Raw genomic sequence first — 17320 nt, forward strand, 5'->3', positions numbered from 1 at the left:
TGATGAAGGTTTCTTACAACTGAGGAAACAAAAGTCTGACAGTTAATGTGTTGACATAGTGATCTGAGTTAAACTTCCTCCTAGCAACCTTTATATGCAATGTTTGATACTTTTAAGAACCCATTCATGTGTCACGGGTTTCTGTTTACTCGAAGTGGTCAAACTGTTCTTTGTATTTTGATATGCATTTCATAAAACCCAAGGTAAATGGGAGATGTCTTAATTTACATGCTTTCTCGAAACTTGTATTGAAGTTATTTAACCTGCTTTCATCTGCAGTAAGACGGTAATTTATGTAACCCAGTCAGAGGTGTTGGATTTTGACAACAACAAAAAATTGGATTTGTATTGCTTTTCATGTCGGAAGGACGATTGAAGTAAAATTATTTATTCTTTGTACTCGGGAATGCAGGATCAGCTATGAAGTATCAAGTTATTCATACTCACTCCATTTAAACACGCTCTATAGCAAGCGGAGCACTAGGACTTATAAGTCACTGAATGGAAGAACATTTTATTGTACAGTATAGTTCAAAGCTCACAAATTTGCTGAGTTTATTAAGCAACAACAACTTGCATTTATATAGTGCCCCTCACCAAGGATAGCATCCCTCAGAGTGCTTGACACTGGCGGAGCACGTCGCCGAGCCGGGGGAAGGTGACCACATGCACGGTTGAAGAGGAAGATCTTCAGGCATGATCTGACGATGGGGAAGGAAGGGGTCAGGTGGAGGGAGAGTGTTCCAAAGTTTTAGGTCATAGTGGCTGAAAGTAAAACTAAGATGGAAAGAAATAGAAACTGTCGGTTATCTTCCTCAGATTTTTGGAAAGAGGGGCGGGAGAGGGAGTCTTACATGAAATCTGAATCAAGGAAATAATTTGAATAATTAGACCTTGGTAAAATGCCTTTAAGTATTTGGATGAAATTGCTGTCAAATTAGCTCCTGTCTAAACCGCCTGCAGGCACAGTTAAAATGGTTCTACATTGTCTCTTCTAAAGTTGAAGCAACTAATCTCTGGTTTTAACAGCTGTTTGTTCAATTAAAGTTTAGAGAGCAATGAAGGATGATTAGTGGACTTTTTGGCACAGTGGCAGCAATATGTAGTGGAAGCAAGTTCAGTTAAGTTATCCAAAGTATGATTAATTAGGATTTGAATTAAATTAACCAGTTCTTTCTTTGATTTTTATACTGTCCATTGATCTAAACTGAGACCTACTTGCTGTTCATGTGAAGCTGGATTAGATATCTAGGATGGCGGGTTGACCATCCTTTGCTATACAAGCAGCTATCAATATGCCATTCCCTCCGCTCAGCAGGCTCCATGTCCCTGGCCGGCCCACCCCAACATCGGCAGTCGGGCATTCAGCCTCTCTGCCCCACCCTCTGCCTTGCTCCTTCCCTTGCCTCCTTCCAGATACTTCTCTTTGACCGCACCTTTGGTCACCCTCCCTGCCCTTCACCCCTCCTGATCTCAACCCCCAGCTCGGGTCCAAATCCCTAACTGTCCAATGCCTTAGAACGTGCTCCCGACGTGAAGATGCTGTGTAAATGTAAGTTGTCGTTCTTTTGCTAGATTTAACTATGCAGATAAGCTGGCAATAGAACATAGAGCTACAGTGGATAGCAGAATCAATTTTATATGGGTCTGGTCTGTAGCAACGCTGTCAGTGTCAACAACCTCCATTTTGGGCACACTCGTTTTACTGTTTTTACTGTTCCACATTCACACTTGCACGGTTTGTATCAAAGAAGTTAATGAACCTTTCTGAGCCCGGAACGTGATTTATCACATGCTAATGTGGGAGTGGAAGCACAGTGCAGAATGAAATCACACGATTTTACACTTGTCGAAGTCAACCCCACTGGTGTCTGGAAAGATATCAGAGATGTTAGTTTTAACTTTCTGTGAAAGTAAATTAATTTGTGCGCCTTGAGTGACTGAATACCGTGAAACTCATCAGAGTATGCATCTTTATGAAAATAGGCTTTTCCATGCAGGGGAATTTAGTAAAGGAACAACAACAAATTACATTTGTATAGCGCCGTTCATTTCAGGAGGCCCTGGACAGCCAGGAATTTGGACCCGATTGGGGGGTTGAAATCAGGAGGTTTGGAGGGCAGGGAGAGTAGAGGTAGGAGGGTGGCTGAAGGTGTGGTCGAAGAGGAGGGTCTTGAAAGGTGCCTTGAAGGAGACAAGAGATGAAGCAAGACAAGGAGATTATGGGATGGAGTTCTAAAGGATGGGGCAGAAACACTGAAGACCTGACAATCAGTGATTGTGAAGCAAATTGATTCACATGGACTATGATTCAGTGCCAAAATAAATTAGAAGTGTGCTCCCTTTCTGATGTCATCCTTCATCTAATTGTTTAACGAGCTGTTTTGGATTGAGAAAAATAGTGTTCAGGTTTCATACAGTACTGCTTTGTTCTTCAAAAGAACTTAATATTTGAAAGGAAGGAAATCCCAAAAGGTTTATTGTTTGGAAGGAAGCATATTTGGAGCTTTAAGTTTTATGAGGAAGTATTAGACTGATTTTTGGCAATGGCTTGTTGTGTTGATGAAGTTTATTCTTGGTGAAGTAAACCAATGCGACTCCCGAGTATGCAAATGTGACCTTGGTTGAGTTGTGAGTCTCCAGAGTGCCATCCAGTGGTGCCTTCCTGCCCAGTACAAATGTCTTGGCTTTATCAAAAAAAAACTTGCATTTGATATAGCGCCTTATCACATCTTCGAAACATCTCAAAGGGCTTCACAGAATATAATACAAAGTAAATTCATTGTATATTTTGTGGGCAAAAACCTTTTAGTAGTTTGCAAACTAATTCTAACTTCTTGTTCTTCCAGAATCTTCCTGAGAGCCAGGAGCATTCAGAAGTGCAGTTGTGGGTCTCTTATAATCGGAAACCCATGAAAGCAGCCAATTTCCCCACAAGGTACCGAATCATGGTGAGTAGTAACATAAATATCACAAGAATGCATTCTTTGTTTAAAACCTAATGTTCTCTGATGCAAATCCAGTTTGGTTTCAAAGTATTTAGTTGCTTGAAGTGTTGCTCCTTGGCAAACGTTGTAGACGTTAAGCATTGCGAGACGCTGCCCCGCATGAAGAGCGCTATATAAATCCAAGTTGTTGTCATTTTGCTCCAGTGTGCTATCATGGTCAAAACAACTGGCACTTACATAGAACCCTTCACACTGGATAGTCCTAGGAGCTCTGTGAGTGCAGAGCACCAGCAGTCTGTGATACTGCGTAATCACCATGAGGGCTGTACATTAGTTTTGACCAATTAGTGAGATTATCAATAGTATTTTTTAATTTTAATAAATATGTCCCGCTGAAAATTCTTTTGTGAGGCTTCTTTAGTTTCTATTTCTCAGCTCTTTCTTTTTTTCTCACTCCTCTCAGTCCACAGCTGGTTGCCCTACCACCTCTATGCCAGGCTGTACCATCCGATTACAATCTGAATGTACTAGTGAGGCTTATGTGAATGGAGTGTTGCATTTATTCTTTTGGTTCTGAATTGTAAGATGGTAGAATAGCCATAATGATGATAGGTTAGAGTATCAGGGGATATGGGACAAGGGCAGGTAATTTGAGTTGAGGTACAGATCAGCCATGATCTTATAGAATGCCAGAACAGGCTTCTGTTCCTATGTTCCTAACCCAGGTGAGCACACGCAATGGTATCCTATATGTAACCCGAGGTTCTTTTGCATCCTCTTCAGGAGTATTACGTGGCTGATGCTTCAGAAGATCAGGTGTTTGTTTGTGTCAACCACAACAACAATATGACCAATCTTTACATCTCTGAAGCGGAGGGGCTGAAATTTTCCCTTTCTCTGGAAAATGTACTATATTATAGTCCAGCAAATGCAGGGAGTACCCTGGTCAGGTGAGTGCATAAATCGTGCGAGTAACGAGGGCGGTAGTGCCAATGAACACAGCTTGCAGTAGTTCAGAGAGGGACTGTGATTCCAGCAAAACTTGTGGTATCAAAGCTTTGCGGTTCTGTTTTTAAGATCTTTGTGTATTTGCAGTTAACTTAATGATTGCAGCAAATGTATTTTAAAAAAATGGTAAATTATGGATGGTGAATAAAGTGCTCTGGGACACTACCTGGTGTGGGGGAGGGCTATATAAATGAATGTTGTTGTTGAATGGGTTAAAAAGTGCAGGGGATTGATCTGCTAATCATGAGCAGTCGCACCAATTGGGATTTTGCACAATCTTTTAATCTCTCCTTGTTTCAAAGCGGTTCACACCTAATTGCTGCCAAGTGCAGGCTGATGTGTCAGCCAAGTCACGCACAGCAAAGTCCCACCAACAGCCATGAAGGGAGTGACCTTGCCTCGAGCTGTCAGATAATATGTATTAAATTGAAGAACTTTAAGATGTTGTTACCTTATAGACATGCTATAAAATGTAAGGAAGATTAGTCGGTTATTCCGTAGTGACAATCCAACAATGTGCCAAGAACCTTTGCAAGTATGATCTTTTTTTAAAAAAATCTTATTTCTAACCTAGGTATTTTGCAAATGAGCCGTTTGCAGATATTCACCGTGTGGATGGATTGAGAGGAGTTTACATTGCTACACAGATGAATGGCTCTTACAATGAGGAGAACATGAGATCAGTGATAACCTTCGACAAGGGTGGAACATGGCAGCTCCTGGAGGCGCCAAGTTATGACAGTGATGGTGTCAAAATTAGCTGTGAGGTAAGAGCCAGGAAATTACTAAAGTTTTGACACTGCTACGTTGCTGCAAGAGTTGTGAATTGCTGAGTAATGCTGGATTAAGAAACTGCAGTGTCTTGGACTAAACTAGTTTCTTTCTCTTTAGCAGGAGGTGCTTTTTGTTTTAAACCGTGCCATAGCGAATGCTTCTGTTCTGCAATTGGTGGTCATGCTTTCAGCCACTGCACTCTGAAACTCTGCCACACTCTCCCTCAATCCCTCCGCCTTGCCCCATTCCTTCCCCATCTTCAGATCTTCTCCTCGACCATGCCTGCAGTCACGCACCCCCCACCCCACTTCCCTCGATGTCAGGCTTCAGCTGTCAAGCACTCTGGGATGCGTGAGGGGCGCTATATAAATGCACGTTTTTGTTGCTGCTTCGATAGTGAATGTACATTTCTGTTTTGCAGCTTCAAAAAGGGTGCTCGCTCCATCTGGCACAGCGCTACAGCCAGCTAGCCAACTTCCATCTCCGCCGAATGCCCATCCTTTCAAAAGAGTCAGCTCCAGGCCTTATTGTTGCAACAGGTGATGCTTTAAAAGACTTGATCGGGACAGGCTGAATATACGGACTTTTATAACGTCCTTGATCTGTTTCTGTTTTGAAGAACATAAGAATTTGCAAGGCAAAAGAAGACCAAGGTCCATCCAGTTCCCCTTCCACCATCCTGGCAGTCGCATGACATGATTATTTCCTGACATAAATCTATCAATGAATCAACCCTTTCTGCTTGCACCGTCTCCCTAGGGAGCCTAATTTAATTAAATTAATTTCATGTGAAACAAAATTATGGAGTGGGGGGGAAGAAAGATATTCACTGCAACGTCATAATAATGTGCTTTAGTGAATGAACCTTACTTAAATTTGCCATCAATGGATGGTGAGAATCCATTTCAGACTGCATCAAGGTTTCTGTAAGAATGCAGCTTCATAGAATATCTGGAATCACAAACGCAAGGGAAAACTGAAAAGCCTTTTGGATGCATTGCAATTTAAGTGACCCAACAGAAAAGAGTCTAACCTCTGAGTGAGACAAAGGCAGAGGATAAATGAATTTCATTCCATCACAATAGACCTGGTGGTAAACAGTGATTTATGCCCCAAAACCCTGGAATATTTATAACTACCCCGTGAATTGCTATCTTAATTGGATAGGAAATCTGTCCCCTCTCATGCCTGTTGTTTGCACCTTCCTCATGATGTGTTATCTCACTGGTACAGCAGTTGTAATTAGTCATTCTCACAGCTCTGAAAATCCAAGTACATTTAGTTCCCTAGTTATTTGTGTGCTGGTTAGCACACATCTGTGACTTCTCATATAACTCCTTAAAAAGCCTTTATAAATTTTAGATTTGTTAGAACGACAAACAAAATAGTACAGGGTACAAAGGCTATAGTCTAGGGGTAACTTAAACCAATATTTGTGCCTTATGTGGACTGAACTTTGTAGTAAAACTGGAAAATTCTAGCAGTGCACAGCAGGTCAATCACTCAGCTTGATGAAGTGTGTCAACACAACGTTAACCTATCTTTCTCCTTCAGATACTGATTGATGTGCTGTGGTTTTCCAGCCATTTCTGGCTTTAGTTCCGAATTCAATTGTTCGTAGAATTTTTTTCATTTTATCTCAAGTTGTGCATTATTTATAAAAGGATCCAGCTGTGATTTTGTGACGCTTCTCCCCTCCTCAGGTTCCATTGGCAGAAACTTGGCAAACAAGCCTAATGTATATATTTCAAGTAGTGCTGGAGTTCGATGGCGAGAGGTAACTTTTGTCTTTGTTTACAACAAACTGTGACCTTTTTCACCCACAGACTGTCAATTCACTTTACCGTATATTCTGTGAAGTGCTTTGAGATGTCTCAACGACATGATAAGGGTACAATATCAAATGCAAGGATTATAACTGGGTAGCTAAAAATATCGGGATGGGAATTTAGAAACAGACCATTGGGGAAATCTATCCTTGAACAGCAAGAGCAAATTACATTTGTATAAGCTCCTTTCACGTCAGGAGCATGTCCCAACACGCTGGAACTGAAGTGAATAAAGGCATGATTCAGCACCAGAGGTGGTGAGGTTAGAGCACAGATGGACAATATCAGTCGTAGCATCGGATTGGCTGTGTGGTTTGAGTTGGAGATCAAACAGAACTCGCAAGATTACACACTGGATGATTTAATCCTCAGTGAATGACAAGAGAGCCTGTTGGAGTTTGAGCCAGAGCCGAGAACGAGTTGGGGAGATCTGGCTACAAGATTGTGCAGCCAATGTTTTGCTGGTTCCACCTCTGACCGAGTAGAGGATCAATTCATCTTTAATCAATTTGTTACACAAAGCCAGCCTTGGGATTTTCTTAACCCGTTGCATGTTTGAGTTCCTTTTGCAAAACAAACTTCATATCATAATTGCATTTGATATAGCGCCTTATAAAGTTGATGAAACATCTCAATGTGCTTTTCAGAATATATTATAAAAGTAGATTGACTTGTTTTTCTTGTGGAGGAAACAATTGCGCTCAGCAGTTTTCATGGGGCTAGAATTTGATAGGGGGAACTCGTGTCCTTTGCTGGCGAAGCGAGGGTGCTAACCACTACACTGTGGGAATCTCAAAACTTCTTATTATCATGTCTTTGCTCCAGGCCCTTCCTGGTCCACATTATTACACATGGGGCGATCATGGAGGGATCTTGGTGGCAATACCGCAGGCTTTCTCTACAAATGAATTGAAGTGAGTAAACTGAAGAATTCACTGCTCTAATCACGAGCAAAATGTTTCTGGCTCGTCTAAGTTTTTTTTGTATCATCACCTTTTTATGAAATATCCACCTTCTCTACCCCTTCCCCTCTCCATCTTTTAATGTATATTTTGAATGGATTGTTTTTACACGGATTACAAAAATCCTGCTGTGCAGAATAGTGTACATCAATTCTGCCACAGCTTTCAAGAAGTTAATCTGTGAATAATTTTTTTAAAAATAGATACAGCACTAATGAGGGAGAGACTTGGAAGACGTTTATCTTCTCTGAGCAAAATGTGGTGGTGTACGGATTGCTCACCGAGCCAGGAGAGAAGAGCACTGTGTTCACCATCTTTGGCTCCTATGCAGACAACAGCCACAGCTGGTTGATACTTCAGGTCAACACAACCTTAACGCTGGGTACGTAAGTCCACACCCCAGTGCTAACCATTCTGCCTCAGTGAAATTGTCTTGAGAATCATAAAAAAATTTATAGCGCAGAAGGAGGTAGTTCAGCTCATTGTGCCTGTGTCAGCTTTCTGAAAGAGCTGTCTATCCGTTTAGTTACACTCTCTGACCCTTTTTCTCCCTCCACCCTCTTAAAAAGGAAAAAAAATATAAGTATTTCTCCAGTTCACTTTTAAAAGCTATTTTGGATTCTGCCTCAAGTGCATTTTTGGGTTGGGCATTCTGTGCAAAGGAACATTACCCATTGGAAAGCAGCAAATCTTGTGTTCAGAAACAAATATAATGTATCTGAGTTCAAACAGTTGTTAATTTACAATTTAAGAACCAGCATTCAACAACAACAAGTTGCCGAACCGGATGCAGCTGACAAATAATAATCCAATCACAAGGATATATTTGATTGCTTTCAGCATCCCTAATTTAGACTATACTCCCCACTGTGTCAGGCTGACCTGTTATCACAGTCCAGCGTCAATGGAAATTGACAATGGTGTAATTTTATTTCTGTGTAGCTCCCATTGTCTGGTGAGTGAATAATTGGTACCATTTGCTCCTATTAAATTCATATTTTTGTTTAGGTTACACATTTTTCAATACTTAGAAACCAGCTGTGTTAAGTATAGCCCTTTGCATGACTATGGAGTTAGTGGGGTATGAAAAGTACAGCAAGTTCAACTCAATACTTGGATAAACCAGTACAATGATATTCATCTGCCAAATCCGTGGAGTCCTGTAGTGTAGTAGTTAGAACACTCTTCTCGTAAGTGAGAGGAACCTGGGTTTGATTCCCAGGGAAAACTTCAGGCAAATTTGCTTACTGCTAGGTAAACAGGCTTGCGGGGTAACTAGCAACCCGGTTGTTTGTCGATTGTCTGATGGCTTTTCCAGGATTAATAATCCCTTATATAATTTTTCTTTAAAAAAGTGGTCACTCGATCCACCACTGTGGAACACTGCTGTGTGCAATTGGCTGCCATGTTTCACCTACAAAATATACTGTCAATTCATGTTACAGAATATTCTGTGAAATGCTTTGTGACGTCTTGAAGACGTGATAAGGCGCTATATCAAATGCAAGGATTATTATTAAATCACTTTTTCAAAATGGAAGAATTAAAGGTACTTTCCATGAGCTTCCTCTTTGCAGACACACACTTTCGAGATTTGGTGGAGAAGTAATGTTTCACTTTAGCTTCCACTTCTGGTGAGTGTTGCTTTGAGAGGGGACAGTGGAATGTGCTAGGAGCTGAGTTGAAGCAGTGAAATGTTTGAATGCAACCATTGTCCAATTGATGGCACCTATATTGCACATCAGTTTGATTCAGTTGGAAGGACTCGGCTTGTGGTTAGAGCAGTGTGGGTTCAAGCATCATTTTGGGATTAGACCTGAAACAAGCTGGCATTTGGGATTTACATATTGACTGTTATGGAAATCAAACTGCTTTCAATATTTGCAGATTGGAGTGATGATTGTTGCAACAGATTTTTTTTAATATTGCTTATTAGATCCTGAATGCAAATGTAATTTGTTGTTCTCATTCCTTTAATCCTGATGACGCGTGTTACATGTTATGTTCTTAATATATATGTTCTTAGGACTTTAACTTATATAGTCTAAGCTTATGCTCCAGTGCAGTGTTGGGGCGGGTGTTGCATTGTCGGAGATGCCGTCTTTCGGATGAGACGTTAAACCGAGATCCCGTCTGCCTGTTCAGGTGGACATTAAAGATACAGTGGCACTATTCAAAAAGGAGAAGAGAATTATCCCAGTGTCCTGGTCAACAATCCCCCAATAAAAGTGGTCATTCATTTCACAGCAGTCTGTGGGACAATGCTGTGCGCAATTGGCTGCCGCGTTTGCTATTCAGATATCTTAATAATAATCCCTCCAAAAAAAAACAAAAAAAACAATAAGAAATTGGTCATTTTCAATCTACGACTGTTTGTGGGACATTGCTGTGCGCAATTGGCTGCCGTGTTCGCCCACAAATATACAGTCAATTCACTTTACAGTGTGTTCTGTGAAGCGCTTTGGGACGTCCTCCCGACGTGAAAAGCGCTATATCAAATGCAAGGATTATTATTATTATTATTGTCCAACAGTGATCGTGGTTAATTATGTTATTTGGAAATTATTTGTCCCTTTTTTGGGGTCGGGAAGTGGGGTAGAAAATATGTTTTCCTTTATGGTTGGAAATGTGGCATTGAGGTGTGATGATATTGCTTATGAGCAGTTAATATTTTCCTGCTCAGTTGAATACCCGAGCATTTGAATGCTATTGTAATGCCCTCTGCTGGCAAAACATTAGAATCCATGTGTGAGGTTTGAATATCACAAGATAGACGAACAAAGTTCAGTACAATTGTTCTCTACCTTAATTAACCTCCAACTAATTAAGAAAAATGTTTTGGTGTACATGCCTGAATATGTCAAGTTTAATCCTTGTATGTGGATTGTTCAGGAGTGGCATGTTCGGAGAATGATTACAAGCTCTGGTCACCTTCTGATGAGCATGGAAACGAGTGCTTGCTTGGTCGAAAAACCGTCTACAAGCGGAGGACCCCTCATGCAACCTGCTTCAACGGAGAAGACTTTGACAGACCCATTACAGTCAGCAACTGTTCCTGCACAAGACAAGACTATGAATGGTAATGGCGTCTAGCAGGCTGTTCATAGATCACACGCATAATGCAACCCTTTTATAAGCTCCTTGTCCCCTTTATATCGTTACTGTAATTGATTGAACAAAAACTTTGAGAAGTTCCATTAAATCTTGTCTGGGAATCCCCTGTGCTGAAAGTCAGCAGGATAACCTTTACCCCTCACCAAGGATTTTATTTTCGCCCACAAAATACATGCAATTCACTTTACAGTAAATTCTGTGAAGCGCTTTGAGATGTCTCGAAGACTTAATAAGGTGCTATATCAAATGCAAGGATTATTGTTTTTGTTGCAAGCCAGAATATTTTGTTTAGTTCCTCAAATGAGATTATCAGTGTTCTTTCAGATACTTTTTACGAAGAACAATAAAATCTTCTTGATTCTGTTTAAGTTATTTAACTCAATGAAATTAAATTTCTTTAACCTCACAGTGAGATTATTTTTCTTTTACATTTGTAATGTATTCTTAAAATACGCTTTCGAAAGCTACGAGTTCAGTTTTGCCACAAATTTGTGTTTTTTTAATATAAAAATAAATTCTGTCTTCTTTCGCTTTAGTGACTTTGGTTTTAAGATGAGTGAAGATTATCAGACTGAGATCTGCATACCAGACCCCGAGTTCATTGATAATGTGTATGCCTCACCTGTACCCTGCCCTGTTGGCACGACATACAGGAGAACAAAAGGGTAGGTGTACAATAACAGCAAGCTAACCATCTGCAAGTATTGGGTTTCACTGGCTCCTCAGAGGCTAGAGTTCAAAATACTCATCCTCACCTTCAAAGCCCTCCATGGCCTTGATCTTTCCCACCGCTGAGACGTACTAACACCATGTCAACCTGTCCATTCACTCCGCTCAGCAGGCTCCGACTTGCTCCGCATCCCTCGCCCCACCATCAGTGGTCAGGCCTTCAGTCTCTCTAGTCTCTCTGCCCCATCCTCTGGAACTTCATCCTGCTGTCCCTTCGCCCTCCCTTTGCCTCGGTCCCTCGCTGGCCTCCTTCAAGGCACGTCTCAAGACCCTATTCTTGGATCGCGCCTTTGGCCACCCTCCTACCCACACCTCCCGACATGAAAAGCACGATATCAAATGCAAGGATTATTATTAACTCCCTGCTCGGGTCCAATTCTCTGACTGTCCAATGCCTAGCGACGTCCTTCCGATGTGAATGGCGCTGTACCTTGTTGTTTATTATTATTTATGAGGAATTGTATAACGTTAAAAACACCAACTAAACCTTGTTACCTTGCATGCATTTATTTTGGGCTACAGAATGATTGGAAGGGTAACGCAACTCATGCAAATATCAATTGTGCCCTTTGATTTTTTTTCCCCCCCCCACCACCTTCCAGTTACCGCAAAATCTCAGGAGACAGTTGCAGTGGTGGAGATGTGGAGGCTCGTTTGGAGGGTGATATACTGCCGTGTGCTATGGGAGGTGAGCCCTCACTGTTCTCTTCCAACACGATTCTAGTAAAGATGTTGATTGCAAATGGTCCCATTTTGTACTAAGCCTCTGAAAAATATAAGTCTATATTTTATGAAAACCAGAACTTTTCCTGGAGTGATTTACAAGGGTGTAATCTGATCTGGGCACCGCTGACTGATCATGTACCAGTTGCTTTGTCATCCGAACCCTACCTCCCCAACCCTGCTGATTTCCGGCCAAAATTAATCATTCTCCAATCAGTGGGGATTGACTTTTATTTGGTGGGATGGGAGGGGATTCTCCGACTCTGCACTCGCCAGAGTTGTGTCCTTTTGTTTTAAACAAGCTTGGAATAATGAATGGTAGGTGCAAAATTGGGCTTCCACCATCTTGATTTGAAATGCAAAAGACTGCTTCAGAGTGAGTGAATCAGAGAGATGGCTTTGTCTTTGAGGAACTTCTCTCATAGTATAATCAGATTTTAAACCTTGGTATCTTTTTTTTTCTTTGCAGAGGAGAACGAATTTATTCTCTATGCCCTGAGGAGCTCTATCCATCGCTACGATCTATCTAGCGGGACAGATGAGAAGCTGCCACTTTATGATCTACGAGGAGCCGTAGCTTTGGATTTTGACTACGAACACAACTGTGTATATTGGGCAGACATTGCATGGCACGTTATTCAGGTACGTGTCTTACGGTATGGTAGGAGTGTGCCAAGCAGCTGCACGCACCTGTGCTTGTTTGGTGTCTGAGACTCCACCCTCTTAAACCTGAAACAACCAAACCCTGTGTGTTCGTCAACAACAGCCACAACTTGCGTTTCTCATCGGGAGGACGTTCCATAAATATGAAAGGTTAAACTATGGAGAATGCATGTAATAATGATAATAATCATCCTTGCATTTGATGTCGTGTCGTTGAGGCGTCTCGAAGCGCTTCACAGAATATACTATAAAGTTAATTCACTATATTTTGTGAGTGAAATGATACCAAGGTCTTGGACTATTCCCAAGCCATTTCTGGTCCTCTACTTGTACCTTTGCTAATCTCTTTTTATCTTTATTTAGCGTTTGTGCTTAAATGGGAGTACAGGCCAAGAGATAATAATCAAGGAGGGGCTGCAGACCGTGGAAGCATTGGCCTTCGACCCCATCAGCCAGCTCCTCTACTGGATAGATGCTGAAGCCAAGAAAATTGAAGCAAGTTCAATGAGCGTTTTTATTTTGAAATTAAAAGTCGATAAGAATTGGGATACATTAAATTCAGGGTACTCCAACTGGCGGCCCACGGACCGATTTCATCCGCACCCCACCCCCCCTCCGTCGAGCTCACCCTCTAGCTCGGAAATGTTATGTTGCTGGAAGGGTAACACAAAAATATTGCTTATGCGGCCTGCGGATGTTTCTCAAATAGGGCATCTGGCCCTCAGCAGTCAAAAGGTTGGACCGACTTGCATTAAATGTTGTGTGCTCTTTATTCCTAATCTCAGCTGTATAATTGAGGTGTTCAGTCAAAAGACTGGGCTGGTCTCCGTGATTAACTGCACTGCATCTGATCATATCTGGAGACCTTGCGAGGAAAAAGCAGCACATTGTTCCGTCCCTTGACACTGCTCGTTCCCCCTCTATCCATGAGCAGAATATTCACTAAAATTAAATTTGATGTGTTGGGTTTGCAGGGCTGAACTATTTGCAGACCTGATCAGATGCATTTCAGTCCTTTGCTCCAATCTGCAAATTGTTTTCCTTAATCAAATAAAAAGAGATTGAATCATGGTACCGATCTGATCAAGTTTACCATTCTTCTATCTCTTAAACCTTGGACAGTCACTGGCAAACGAAGAAGAAATAGCAGCTCTGAATGATTTCAGATATTTTATATTCATGTACCGTTTCGTTTCATTGCATTAGGTTTCAAACCCCAGTGGAGACCTGCGTCTCACTCTGGTGAATTCTACCATCTTGGATCATCCAAGAGCTTTGGTGCTCATTTCTGTCAAAGGGTGAGTGTGAGTAGTTAAAAATTGGCTTTAGGATGTGTGTAACTTGATGTGTCCTAAACATTTCTAAGGTATAGCACAATATTACTAACTTTGTCAGTGTCCCAGGCATTGGGCATTTGCCAATTTTGGTAGCTAGGCATTTACGAACCAGGAGGTGTGGTCAAAGGAAATTGACATTCGTACCTCTAGATGGAAGACAAGTGTGCAGAGGAGCCTCAAATCAAATTCTCCACCTGCAAATTCATGTCTTTGAACCTCTACCTTGTAAACGCAAGAGGGTGCTGGAGTGTCCTGAACGCTGGAGTGTATCATATTTCTGTGCCACCCAGTGGCTTGAGCCAGAATCGCGGACCTTTCAACATTAATGCGCTTCAAAAGTTCCGAAAGTAGCCCATTTAGCCCACTGTGTTTGTCCCATCAGTAACTACTCTTTTTATTTGTGAATGCTGCATGGAAAAGCAGCCTGACTTATTGCAATAGATGTGTAAAATAGATGTGACTTTAGTTTTGCTTTCTCTTCAAATGTAATTATTGGGATTAACTCTGGGTTCTTGATCCGCTACCCCATTTTGTGCGTGGGGGCTTTTATTTGCAGCCTGATGTTCTGGACAGACTGGGGTGACAATGCGGTAGGCATTTACCGAAGTGATATGGACGGATTCAATGTCAGTCGGATTGTCGCTGCTGGTGTTAAATGGCCCAATGGAATCACTGTGGACGAATCGTGGGTCTATTGGACCGAAGCCTACGGTGACCGAATTGAACGGGCAGATTTCAGTGGTGGTCAGAGATCTGTACTTGTACAGAACCTGCCTCACCCATATGCCATTGGTGTTTTTAAGGTAATTATTGAAATTCTTGCTGCAATATTGTTATTTGTTTCCATAAAATGCACAATCGAGTATAATTCAGAATTGAAAAATAAATAAATAATAATACTTGCATTTTGATATAGCCTCATCATGCCTTTGAGACGTCTCAAAGCACTTCGCAGAATATACTGTAAAGTGAATTGACTGTATATTTTGTGGGCGAAACGCGGCAGCCAATCGAGCACAGCAGCATACCACAAACAGTCGTGGATTGAGTGACCAAATTATTTTTTATTTGAAGGGATTATTAACCGTGGAAAAGTGATCCGCCAATTGACTAACAACTTACTGCTAGATAAACAGAGGCGTGTGGAGTAAGGAAACTTGCCCAACGTTTCACCCTGCCCGGGAATCTTACCCAGGTCTCTCGCTTGCGAGTGCTCTAACCACTAAGTTACAGGACTCCACTATAATCATGATTCGTACACTGAATTTCATGTCCTCCCGACATGAAAGGTGCTACATAAATAATTGTATTGTTGTTGAATACCCAGGCGAGAACTGTTCCTATTTCACTCCCATTCACCCCCCATTTCACTCATGTCACTTTGCTTTGATCTTTATTTTAACAGAATGAAATCTATTGGGATGATTGGTCGCAAATGAGCATTTTTAGGGCTTTCAAGTATGACGGTTCAGCTGTGCAGTCCTTGGTTACTGGTTTATCTGGAGTCATGGATATGAAGTTGTTCTACAAGGGCAAGACATGGGGTAATGCTTTTTTTAATTAAAAACTTTCTATTTTTCTAGCTTTTAAATTAAAAAGTCACTCACCAATCAGTTGGGTAAATCTTCAGTGACTACCCAATTGTCTTTGACAGTGGCAGAATTGGATGCTGCATTGCATTGCACTACGTTAGCACAAGTACGTACCTGTGTAAATCTAGGTTGGTGGTGCAAATTAGATAGATTTTTGTTAGAAAAAAATATTTCGGTATACAGTTTGGGACATGACATGGGCATGGGGCTGCCAGGATGGTGGGAGGCAATCTAGATGGGCCTTGGTCTTCTTTCGTCTAGCAATTCTTGTGATCTTTATTTACAAATTGACTCAGCGAATGCCATAAGCAATGACCTTTTGCTACAAGTCAAAGTGTAATCTATTTTTCTTTCCTGTCTTGATGGCCAAGATGCCCATCAAGTCTATTCCTACCACAGATCACATGCGATGTACTTTGATGTTTATTTAGTCTCCTGAAGAAAAGTTCTGCAAAATGCATATCCAGAGACCCAAGCTGTTGGTTAGGAGATTGACTTATGACAGTTGTGATGTTTGTGTTCTTGTGTTGTGTTCTAATATTATCTAGTTCCTTTGCTCTAAACTTTAATGTCTCACTTTTGGTCTCTTCATCCACCTCCTCTCCCTCCTTCCCTCCAAGCAAAGTCTCAGCCAGAATGTATCAGTAACTCGCAGAATGTTCTTATTTGCTTGTAGCTTTTTGTCCTTTAACAATGTGTGTGCATTTCTTTTTGCAAGGGCAAAATGCGTGTACGGAGAAGCCATGTAGCTTGCTCTGCCTTCCTAAACCCGGGGGTAGGAGGTGTGCGTGTCCTGCAGGAGTCAGCAGCACAGTTTTGCCATCTGGTGACGTTCATTGCGAGTGCCCACCCAACTATGTGCTCAGGAATAATACCTGCACGAAAGAGGGTAAGTGTCTTTACGCACCCAATGACATTGCGGGCCGCCAGTTAGATCACCCTGGTCTAGAAAACGCTTGCAGTACGAGGCTGGGATCCTAGATAGTGGCACCAGTTATATTCATGTCTGGTTCACATATTACTTATGACTGGTATCATGTAAACCAGTTTGAATGCAGAGTTCCAACTTGGGCACTGCTTTTACCAATGGCACTGGTGGTATGTGGGTTGGTTCTCTGCCAACTATGTCCCTCTTTCTGATGCTGATTGTTCTCCAAGGGCTTGCACTTGGTTGTGTTCATAAATCAAATGATTTTTCTCTTAAACGTGGACTTATTTTCATCTAGACATCAGCTGCCTACCTAGCCAATATAGATGTGCCAATGGCAAGTGCATCAGCAGCATTTGGAAGTGTGATAACGACAATGATTGTGGTGATTACAGTGATGAAGGAGATTGTCGTAAGTACCATTTAGCCTGAGATCTGAACTACTTTTTAGTCTGAGACTCATGTATATGCTGCAATAGCAATGTGAAGCCATGTAATCCCCTTTTTGTGTTGAATGTGGTTGTCTAGAAACCTGCTGAAGGAACCATTGCTAGTTTTATTTTGCAGGAAGAGTGAGTGATGACTGGAAGCTATGACGGAATATTAGGCAGCTTTGCTCATGGCCGTTTCCCTGCAGTTGCTCAGATAGTGGCTGATTAGAGTAATAAAGCTGATGGAGCTTTCTGCACATGTAGGTAGCAAACGTCCTAACA

General features: G+C 41.5%; 1 protein-coding gene across 1 annotated transcript in view; it reads left to right on the forward strand.

Annotated features, from left to right (window-relative positions):
* Nucleotides 1-17320, forward strand: part of sorl1 (sortilin-related receptor, L(DLR class) A repeats containing) — a 66803-nt gene that overhangs the window by 19356 nt on the left and 30127 nt on the right. The window contains exons 8-24 of the mRNA XM_042343832.1: nucleotides 2850-2951; nucleotides 3732-3898; nucleotides 4531-4723; nucleotides 5152-5269; nucleotides 6434-6507; nucleotides 7385-7473; nucleotides 7725-7903; nucleotides 10414-10600; nucleotides 11172-11300; nucleotides 11967-12052; nucleotides 12557-12729; nucleotides 13114-13245; nucleotides 13957-14048; nucleotides 14644-14890; nucleotides 15493-15631; nucleotides 16398-16568; nucleotides 16906-17019. Of these exons, the coding sequence (XP_042199766.1) occupies nucleotides 2850-2951; nucleotides 3732-3898; nucleotides 4531-4723; nucleotides 5152-5269; nucleotides 6434-6507; nucleotides 7385-7473; nucleotides 7725-7903; nucleotides 10414-10600; nucleotides 11172-11300; nucleotides 11967-12052; nucleotides 12557-12729; nucleotides 13114-13245; nucleotides 13957-14048; nucleotides 14644-14890; nucleotides 15493-15631; nucleotides 16398-16568; nucleotides 16906-17019 (2392 nt within the window). The remainder of the gene's footprint in view (nucleotides 1-2849; nucleotides 2952-3731; nucleotides 3899-4530; nucleotides 4724-5151; nucleotides 5270-6433; nucleotides 6508-7384; nucleotides 7474-7724; nucleotides 7904-10413; nucleotides 10601-11171; nucleotides 11301-11966; nucleotides 12053-12556; nucleotides 12730-13113; nucleotides 13246-13956; nucleotides 14049-14643; nucleotides 14891-15492; nucleotides 15632-16397; nucleotides 16569-16905; nucleotides 17020-17320) is intronic.

The sequence above is a fragment of the Callorhinchus milii genome, unplaced genomic scaffold (genome assembly GCF_018977255.1).
Source record: "Callorhinchus milii isolate IMCB2004 unplaced genomic scaffold, IMCB_Cmil_1.0 Scaffold25, whole genome shotgun sequence".
NCBI lineage: Eukaryota > Metazoa > Chordata > Chondrichthyes > Chimaeriformes > Callorhinchidae > Callorhinchus > Callorhinchus milii.